Genomic DNA, 10,341 nt, shown 5'->3' on the forward strand with positions numbered 1-10,341 from the left:
AACTCACGCACTAACACGTCAATAATTTCAATATAAAATTGTTGTTTCGTAAAATGGCTCAAATGTAATAAAATTTAATTTTTGATTTGATTGTAGAAAAATAATTAATTGCACGGCATCCCTATTCCGGTGGAATTCGTTTATTACCTGGCCTTTTTGTGTGACAGTCTCATGTGTATGAATCACCCCTCGTCGTATTATTTATTGTAAAAAAAAAACAAGCGGCATCAGTCAGTGATTCAAGTCATTCAAGTGAAGCGTCCGCCAAAGAAATCCCGGTTTAATTCCTCGAATTTTTCATTACATTCAGCATTATAAATCGCAAAAAATACCAAAAATGAGCGACAGTAAGTATTTCATTTTGCAAGCGGCAACTAAAAATGACATTCCAGCCCACCGCACAATGATCTATTCCTATATCTCGGCACGTTACAGACAAGCCCGAAACTAGCGCTGCAATGGTCGAAGACCGACCGAACACACCGGAGGAGGATGGCCAGGACGAGGAAGAACCAACCAGACCGGAGGATTTGCAGCTAGTTAAGATGGAGGACGTAATTACGATCGATCCGGAAGCGACCGATGTGGATCTCAATCACGGTCGGATCGGAAAAATCGAGCGTCTAGAACCGCTGGTTAAGCTGGAGAGGTACGTACGATGAAATATGTGAATTTAGGGGAAATTATCATAGGGGGCATCCATAAAGTACGTCACGCTTAGAGGGGGGAGGGGGCCCATATAGCCGAGGCGGTAAACGCACGGGGGTATTCAGCATGACCATGCTGAGGGAGACGGGTTCGATTCCCGGTCGGTCCAGGATCTTTTCGTAAAGGAAATTTCCTTGACTTCCTTGGGCATAGAGTATCTTCGTGCCTGCCACACGATATACGCATGCAAAATGGTCATTGGCAGAGGAAGCTGTCAGTTAATAACTGTGGAAGTGCTCATAGAACACTAAGCTGAGAAGCAGGCTTTGTCCCAGTGAGGACGTTACGCCAAGAAGAGGAGAGGAGGGGGGTTCTGAGAAATGTGACAAGCAATGTATTAAGTATAGGAAAAACCCGTACGAAGGGGGGAGGGGGGGTCGAAAATTCTCATTTTTAGCGTGACGTACTAAATGGATGCCCCCATATTCATTCGACTACCTACAGGTTGTTTCTACGGTGGAACTTGATCAAGAAAATCGAAAACATGGATCACTTGACCGCGCTGCAGGAATTGGAACTGTACGACAATCAAATCACCAAACTGGAGAATTTGGACAACTTGGTTAACCTTGAGTAAGTGACTATTACCTTTTTCGTGTTTTTGGCTAAGTAGGGTAAATCGGGGTAATTTGGCCACCTTAACCCTTTGGAGCCGAAGGGGTCATATATGACTCCAACATAGAAACGGCTGTATATAATTTCACCCATTCGATGAAACAGAATACTGTCTTCGGCAAAGTTGCAGCAAATTGAGTTCTCTATAAGGGAAAAATGGGCATATTTGTATTTGGGGCTTCATTGACAACCTAAAACATCCTAAACACCATGAAAGTTGAAAAAAAAACGAAATACTTGACATACCAGTTGATCTAAAAGCTGAACTTGGATGTGGGTTACGTTTATATGTATTCATTCAACCTTTGTCAAAAATATTGAAAGGTGTTTTATATTTTGGGATGTTCTAGGTGTTCCAAACTGTCCTATAGTAAAGTCCTTCAAATCTACAAAAATAATTTCATGTATTTTCGCCACAAATAATAGCATTGCATAACCAGATAACCTACTGGGATCCATGAAGCTCTTGACATCTACAATGTCATTTATAGACACTACAGTAAAGTGACCAGATATATTTTGCACTGATGCGGGACACAGTTTTACATAACTCAAATTGTAAGGTTCAGTGACCCTATTTTCAAAAAAAAAAACTTAATATCAGAATGCAGGTTGCAAGCGTAACAAATATAAAAGATAAAGTAACTGTTAAATTTTAGTAAAATGCTGAAATTTTCTGAGCTCGATTGTCATGTTCATCAAATTTATTACTGCAATACAAAGCCCCAAATTGAAACAAATACTATAAGGGAAAACAACGAATATACATTTGAAACAATAAATTCAAAGTGTACAAAAAATTAACAAAGATATTTAAAAAATTAAGCCCCTGTATAGTTTACAAGGATGTTTTAAGAACAAGCTTGCTAGAATACCAACATGGCCGACTTTCGTACCAACTCACGATTTCAAACACACAAATCTCGTGAAAAACAAAGCCAGCTCTTATTTGAAGCGTTTTTTAAGTGAACAAGGACAAAATTAAAATTATACTGTCAGTTGTCAGACGTTTACTTTTTGAGATTTGTGCATGTTGATCCCAAGTCGTTTATCCTTTTATTATTATTATTATTATTATTATTATTATTATTATTATTATTATTATTATTATTATTATTTTAGAGATTCTTGTGAATGAAGTAACATGTTTTTTTTTGGTTTTCCTGGAATTTATCTCCAAAAAATTCAAGGGAATTCTTGTTCAAACATTCAAAGAAATTTCCGAAGAAAATCTAGGAAAGTGTTTTTTTGACAAAACTGTCACTTCTATAGAAATCCCTAATCATTTCTAAAAATCCCCTGAAACTGTTGACGGGAATCCTGGAGAAACTTTAAAAATGCATAAAAATCTCTGCCAAAAAATATAGCCTTGAGAATTCTTTTCAAGCTGGAGGAGTTCTCGAAGACGCCCTTAAAAACCTGGAAAATCCTTTGGGAATTTCTAACTACCTTGCATAAGAAAATTTTGAGGGGACTGTGGCAAGTGAAGTAAAAAAAAATCAACAATGTCCCTCGAGAATTTTCCCTGAGAGGTGTGCACTTGCTGAGAGCTTACAAGAACCAAGAAATATGCGTGAAGAATTAGCATTCAGTTAAAATTAACAAATTAAAAGAAATAGAAAAAATGAGCCACGTTGTACATGAACAAACAATTTCTTTTTTTCATTTTTTACTATTTTTTTCAAAGTTTGACAAGAACAGAAACAGTTCGACATATTCACCCTCATTCTTGTTTTCGATCGAATCCACTTTCGAACGTAAATCGTGAGCATTCCCGTTTACGCCAGCAAAATCAAATGGGCTATGGATTCAAACGAATAAAATTCGTTCGAAAACGGATACAAGAATGAGGGTGATTATTCAAATATATCTGATAAGAAAAAAAAATGAAATAACGATTGTTGAAATCCGGGACATTTCCGGGACACTTTACAATACGGGACGACTAGCTTGAATCCGGGACTGTCCCGCACAATCCGGGACGTCTGGTCACTTTACACTACAGGGATATTCCAGGTCAGCCAAACTACCTTGGAGTTCAGCACTTCAGGTCTACACTCGTAACAAGAGCCATATCTGTTATACTGAGTAACCGCAGTTACTGGAGTAATATGAAGTCTACTAGCTTATTACAATCCTTTGGGATATTCAGGATCGTCCAAACTGTTCTATAATGAAGTCCTTTATATCTACAAGAATAACTTTATGTGTTTTCGCCATAAATAATAGTACAGTCAACTTTCGTTCGTTGCACTAAGCTCTTAGCCCAGTTAGTGAAAGACTTTCACTAACTGGGCTGAGTTTTCAGCTGTCAAAATGATCTCTAACAATAGAAAAGCAGGGCTACCTACCTCGACAAATCGTGTTTCACGCCAAAAAGTGTCGTTTGCCTTCGTTTTAATTGGGCTATTATAATAGCCCACCTAACGGTCGCCCAGTTAAAACGTAGCCCACCTAAACGTAGACCAACGAGCGAAAGTTGGCTGTATTGCATAATCTGTTGGGATCTGCAAAGCTCTTGAAATCTCAAATATCATTTAGAGACACTACAGGGATATTCCAGGTCAGCCAAACTACCTCCGAGTTCAGAACTTCAGGTCTACACTCGTAACAACAGCCGTATCTGCTATATTGAGTAACGTCGCATAATCAACCGCAGTTACTGGAGTAATCTGAAGTCTACTAGGTTATTACAAACCTTTGGGACATTCAGGTTCGTCCAAACTGTACTATAATGAAGTCCTTCAAATCTACAAGAAAAACTATGTGTTTTCACCATAAATAATAGCATAGCTTAATCTGCTGAGATCGGTGAAGCTCTTGAAATCTCAAATGTTATTTAGAAGCACTATGGGAATGTTCCAGGTCAGCCAAACTATCTTGGAGTTAGTAGTTATTCTCACAATAAACTTTAAACTGTAATCTGTAATTCCCCTGGCATATCATGAGTCATTTCAAGATAGTTTTGAGATATTCCAGATCAACAACACTACTCCCCGGAGACCAAAGCTCCAGGTATACACTTGTGATAATAGCAGTTGCCACTACGTTAAGTAGTGGTACATAATCCACTGTACTTACCAAAGTAGTTGGAGGAAAAATAAGCGTTGTTATATATTTTTTGGATATTTTGGGCTTCCTTACTGTTATGGAGCTTATTTAGTTGATAAAAACAACAATTGTGACATGAGACGATTTCGTTTCAAATAGTGATGTTACACAATATTTTTTTTAATAATTTAGTTATGCCGTAGTCTCTGGTTGTACTCTCTCCAGAGCTCCAGTGGGTATAATAGATTATGCAACAAAACAGAAACTTCAAATTGGGTTGTTTAATGAATAAAATATTGCTATTTTCTATAGCGTAATCGAAACAGCTCATTTAGTTGAGTAAAACGTGATTTTATTGAATTCCAATACCTTTGTTTTGAAGGTTAAATTAACAAAACAGTTTTGATTTTCGTGGCTAGAATGATAGTTCAATCGATAAAGTGACAGTTGGACCCGAACAAAAAAATTTCCCCATACAAACTTTAAATGCATTTTAAAAATAGTTCCCGGACTCCAAAAATTATGAAATTTTGGATTTCGACTAATTTTTGGGCGGAGAATCCGATTATGAAATAATTCGGATTCCCCTAAAGAACGCAATTACTGTAGATGCTAGATATTAAACATTATAATAGTTTGGATGGTCTTATGATGTCCACTCAACATTCAGAAGATTTATTGGACATGATAGATTACAAATAGTAGCTTTGTATAATGAAAAAAGTTACCGTTACACCCGTAGACTTTAGGAGCTAAACTAAAGAACAGTTTGTATGACTTAGAATTATCTGATACTGTCTATTGAACTTTCAGAAGACTTACTGGACATGATGATTTACAAATCGTTGCTTTGTATAACGAAAGAAGTTACCATTACACCCGTATACTGTAGGACCTAAACTCAAGAATAGTTTGGACAAACTAGGATATCCCAACAGATCTGATACTGTCTATTAACCTTTCAGAAGACTTACTGGACATGATAGATTACAAATCGTAGCTTTGCATACTGAAGGAAGTTACCGTTACACCCGTAGACTTTAGGATTTAAACATAATAATAGTTTGGATGACCTACCCAACTAACATTTTTGCTGAATAAGAGTTTATGAGAGCTGCCTTCCAAAAGCTTTTGCTCCATAAGCTGTTATGCAACTACTTCTGTTAGTAGGGTATGATGTCTAGAAATAATATTCTGCATGATAGTCTACCCTTTTTATGCTGTTGAGCACAAAAACAACAGAAACACGTAGAAAATGTTCGGGCTTCAAAGCGTTAACGTAATACAAACTTAATTTGCGTCGCTTAATATTGAATCATATAGTATCAACATAAAGTATATGGAAAACAAACTAATTTGAAAGTCATCTAAGGTATTTAACCCTCTACTTCCCATGGTTGCTCTAGAGCACCATCGATTTTCGACGAACTCCGGACAAACGGAATTAGATGAATATGATGCAATAATTTTTAGAATATGATTATAACCTCATAAGGTTAACCCAACTACTACCTACTTGTTTCAATAGTTGAACTATTGATAAACAATCAAAAACATATTGATTTACAACCAAATTTTTTTTCATTGATTTCGAAAAATTTAGCCAATTTGCAATAACTTTTATTCTACCACTTTTTTTGGAAACGCTTTTTTGGCATAGATATAGCCGTTCAAAGTCGTGGGAAGGAAAGGGTTAAACAAGAGAAGTCCGCCTTGTTCCGCCCTCGTCGGTGAAATTTGGCCAACAATTTTAGTTATACAATAATACTTTGATTTTGTCAAAAATCCAAAGCACCTGTGCTGTAGTTAATAGCTTTCTACAACAATTACTCTTAAGGACAAGGAGCTTTATTGTCCTAACTAGTTTTTAAGAATTTTCCTAAAATTGATGAGTAAACACATTATAACCAATATTATTTTTAGGGTGTTGGACATTAGCTTCAATCGGATTCATAAAATAGAGAATTTGGATCGTTTAGTAAAATTACACAAACTGTACTTGTGTGCAAATAAGATCTCAGTTATTGAAAATATCGGACATTTGACCAACTTAACTATGCTGGAATTAGGTGACAATAAATTAAGGGTAAGTTAACGTTTCGTATTCATCACTTACACAGCGCAACATTTTTTTGTCTCAAGAGCAAACTTATTTGTCTCCGAAGGATTTTGGGCCGCTGAATCCGAATCCGGGCTCAGATTTGCTCTAACACGTCACAATTTTGAGCTATACCTCAATATATAGGGCAAAATATGCGATTTTGGGCTTTTTTGACTGCAAGCCATTAAGCAAGGAAATATTTTTTTAAGCAATCAAAAGGTTAATTGGTCAATTAACATCTAAATTAACGACTCATGCAAAATATTTCGTTTTACCTAATCAAATTAGATAGATTTAAGCATTTTATGTTAGTATGAAAAGTTGCATGCAACTTTTGGAGGATGACTTGTATGGGAAATATCGTACCTAACATAAATCGCTTAAAACTATCAAATGCGATTTGGTAAAACGAAATATTTTGCATGAGTCGTTAATTTAGATGTTAATTGAACAATTAACCTTTTGATTGCTTAAAAAAATATTTCCTTGCTTAATGGCTTGCAGTCAAAAAAGCCCAAAATCGCATATTTTGCCCTATATATTGAGGTATAGCTCAAAATTGTGACGTGTTAGAGCAAATCTGAGCCCGGATTCGGATTCAGCGGCCAAAAATCCTTCGGAGACACATAAGTTTGCTCTTGAGACAGACAAAAAGTTAATTTTTGTTACGCTGTGTTATCAGTTATAATACCTAGAACTTTCAATTCGTAGAAAATCCAACATTTGGAAACATTGACCAACCTGACGCAGCTGTACTTGGGTAAGAACAAAATTACCAAGATCGAAAACCTGGACGCCCTGGTCAATCTGGAGTGTCTCAGCTTGCAGAGCAATCGGATCGTAAAGATCGAGAACCTGGACAAGCTGGTCAATCTGAATGAGCTGTATCTGTCGGAGAACGGTATCGAAAAGATCGAAAACTTGGACCACAATAAGCAGCTGGACACGCTGGATCTGGCCAAAAACCGCATCAAAACTATCGAGAACGTGGAGCATTTGGAGTGTTTGGAGGAATTTTGGGTGAGTGTGAATCTTAATAAATTCTTATTATTGATATAAAAAACTCCTTGAACGATTAAATTTGCTTCCGTCACAGATGAACGACAACTCTGTTGCGGACTGGAACTGTGTGAATGTGCTTGCATCTAACAAACGATTGGCCACCGTTTATCTGGAGCGTAATCCAATCGCGTCGGACAGCACGTACCGTAACAAACTGAAGCTTGCCGTTCCGTGGTTGACCAAGATCGATGCCACATTGTGCCGTTAAGAAAATGGAAGAAATTTAGTAGAACACATGCGTTCTTGAGAAGCAAACAAATCAAGAAAGATATCTAAATGGCCTGTTTAAACCGACGCTAATAACTGGACAACTACTAAAAAATAGCTAATAGGAAATACTACGCATTATAATGATCCGTTAATTGTCATAACATTTGAAATATCATTACTTCTAATAGTAACTAACAAGAACTATTAACTTATTATTGCAAGTTTTCATTCGATGACAGTCATAAGTTCGAACATTATTATCTGGAATATGGTGCGTAGCTCTACATATGCAGTGAAATTTCTTTTCAAAATACATAGTAAAAAATATCGGAATATTTATTTTAAACGTCTTCAGAAAATAGACTCGCTGTTCAACGTTATCGTTTGGTGGAGGCGCTACTCCAAGAAGAAGTCCGACATCGTCCAGTGCTTTCGATGCCAACAGTTCGGCCGCGGAATTAGAAATTGCCACCTGGAGTTAAAGTGTGTGAAATGTGGTGAATGGCCACCGTTCACCTCTTGAAGGCCAAGAGGAGAACGAGACTGAACCCAAGGAATAGCTCAGTGAAGGTTTCAACGGTGCTTGTACTAGCCCTCAGGTGGTGACTTGAGCCACTTGCTGGGCAGCATCACGAAACCGAATCTTTCGTATTCTCAATTCGTCCAGGGAAACCCTTAGCCCGGGTCGTCTAACAACTTGTTCACCATTGAGAAGTTCATGTGTCTCGGTAATGAGCTTTTCGCCAATCTTTCAATTGCCAATATAAAGCAATGCAATTCCTCGACGTTAGCGAGTTCATCATCAAGTATGTTTACAATAACTAATCTTAGCTCACTCAAGGTTTTGAATTGGAACTCACGTTCTATTTGAAACAAGGTTGAGGAATTTTTCCACTTCTTTGAGAACCACGAAATCGACATCGCTGTGATCACGGAAACCTAGCTCCAACTCAACAACTCAATGTATCAAAACTACACTATTGTGAGAGCGGATCGAGACTCTTCTGATGCCACCCGTGGGTGAGGAGTAGCGATTCTGGTGAGGAACGGAATTTCTTACTCCAACCTGGAAACTTCGACGCGGGCGACATAGGTGATATGAACGCGCGGCCCAAGATGTGATACTGCACAAAATCCAACAAAGCAGGACGAATCCTGCACCAAGAGTATGAGTCCACGGACTTCTACATACACACCCCGGAGATTCCCACCCGCATTCTTACTGGGCGAGGGAGGCCTTCTAACCCGGAAATTGGTGATCACCAACCAAGTCTCCAACAACCTGGTGCAGATGTCAAGGCCGATAACACACTTCGAACTGTCGTTGGACCACCTGTCCGTAACCTTCACAATCAACGCTGAGATTCTAGTAGCCCCGGCGGGAAAGACCATCCGCTGCTTCGACGAAGTGAACTGGAGCACATTGTAATTGTAATTGTAATTGCTCAATCCACACCCAGGCCGACAAGTGTCAGCCCATCTGCTTGTAGGCAGATGTGGACCTACTAAGCCTCCCCCGTTAACATGTCCTACACCGAATTAGCACACCGGGATCTTCCACAGGCAGGCGCTGGCGTTACCAGTCCCAACAAGTGTCAGATACATTAAATAGATGGGGTAGAGGATATAGGAAGATGTGGGAATAGGATGGGAAGAGGTTGAAAATGAAGAGATAGTAGAGAGGTTTCGATTTTGTTGCTGAAACGAGAAAAAGAAAGAATGATAAAGAACATTAGCGATATGTTCATAGATTATGATTTGGTCGATAATTTCTCATCTAGGGTCTGGGACCATTTGGGCAGGGGCACCTATTTTGGGCACTTGCTGTTATAACTCAGTTAATTTTGAACCGATTGGCTTGATTTTTGAGACACGATAGATAGGCACAGTATCTAGCCATGCACAAAATTGAAGTCAATCGGTTTGAAATTGACTGAGTTACAGCAGCAAGTGCCCAAAATAGGTGCTTCTGCCCAAATGGTCCCAGACCCTATTTTGTTTCCATATCGTTGCATCGATGAACATTTTCATCGCCTTTTCCTTTTTGTTAGGGCCATCTCGCGTTTTTGTCATGTCCTCTTTGCCGGTTGGCGACGTTCGGGATGTAAGTAGAAAAGCATGCATTTAATATGATTAGTACGACAGTAATTGTGATTGCTCAGTGCTTCCAGCCCATTTGTTCGCAGTACATATCAGGCATCCCGTTTTAACAAGTCCTACCCAGAATTAGAAACCCGGATCTTCCACAGACAGTCCTAACTAGTGTCAGATAAGTTCAATTGAGGATATGAAGCGGCAAATGAGAAGACAGTAGAGAAGGTTTGGTTCATTAGTAGCTGTGTTCATGTGATGTTTGTCTGAAATTGAAAAACTATTTTCCATAAGTGTTCAACTCTCCACCCCAAATTTAATACCGGAAAAACATCTGATCAGATGTATAGTTTCGCAATTCTATGTCCACATTAAAATGCTTTTTTGTTAATACATCTTTTATCAAGAAGGAATAATGTTATTTACTGTTATAAAAAAATTCAGTTGAAGGGCAGCTAATGTATTGTAATCCAGAATAAACCTACAGAAAATGTCTCAATAAA

At 38.1% G+C, this 10,341-nt stretch overlaps 1 protein-coding gene across 2 annotated transcripts; it reads left to right on the top strand.

Annotated features, from left to right (window-relative positions):
- Positions 1–189: 189 nt before the first annotated feature.
- Positions 190–7,955, top strand: LOC109409267 (protein phosphatase 1 regulatory subunit 7). 2 transcript variants are annotated; one of them, XM_019682687.3, is made up of 6 exons: positions 190–347; positions 436–649; positions 1,153–1,281; positions 6,298–6,460; positions 7,187–7,495; positions 7,572–7,955. In XM_019682687.3, exons 1-6 carry the CDS (start codon positions 338–340, stop codon positions 7,743–7,745), a joined length of 999 nt encoding a protein of 332 aa, XP_019538232.3. In that variant the 5' UTR covers positions 190–337; the 3' UTR covers positions 7,746–7,955. The 2 variants fall into 2 exon arrangements, with proteins under 2 accessions (XP_019538232.3, XP_062703735.1); XM_062847751.1 differs by having other exon boundaries at positions 232–351.
- The last annotated feature ends 2,386 nt before the right edge of the window (positions 7,956–10,341 follow it).

The sequence above is a fragment of the Aedes albopictus genome, chromosome 2 (genome assembly GCF_035046485.1).
Source record: "Aedes albopictus strain Foshan chromosome 2, AalbF5, whole genome shotgun sequence".
Classification (NCBI taxonomy): Eukaryota; Metazoa; Arthropoda; class Insecta; order Diptera; family Culicidae; genus Aedes; species Aedes albopictus.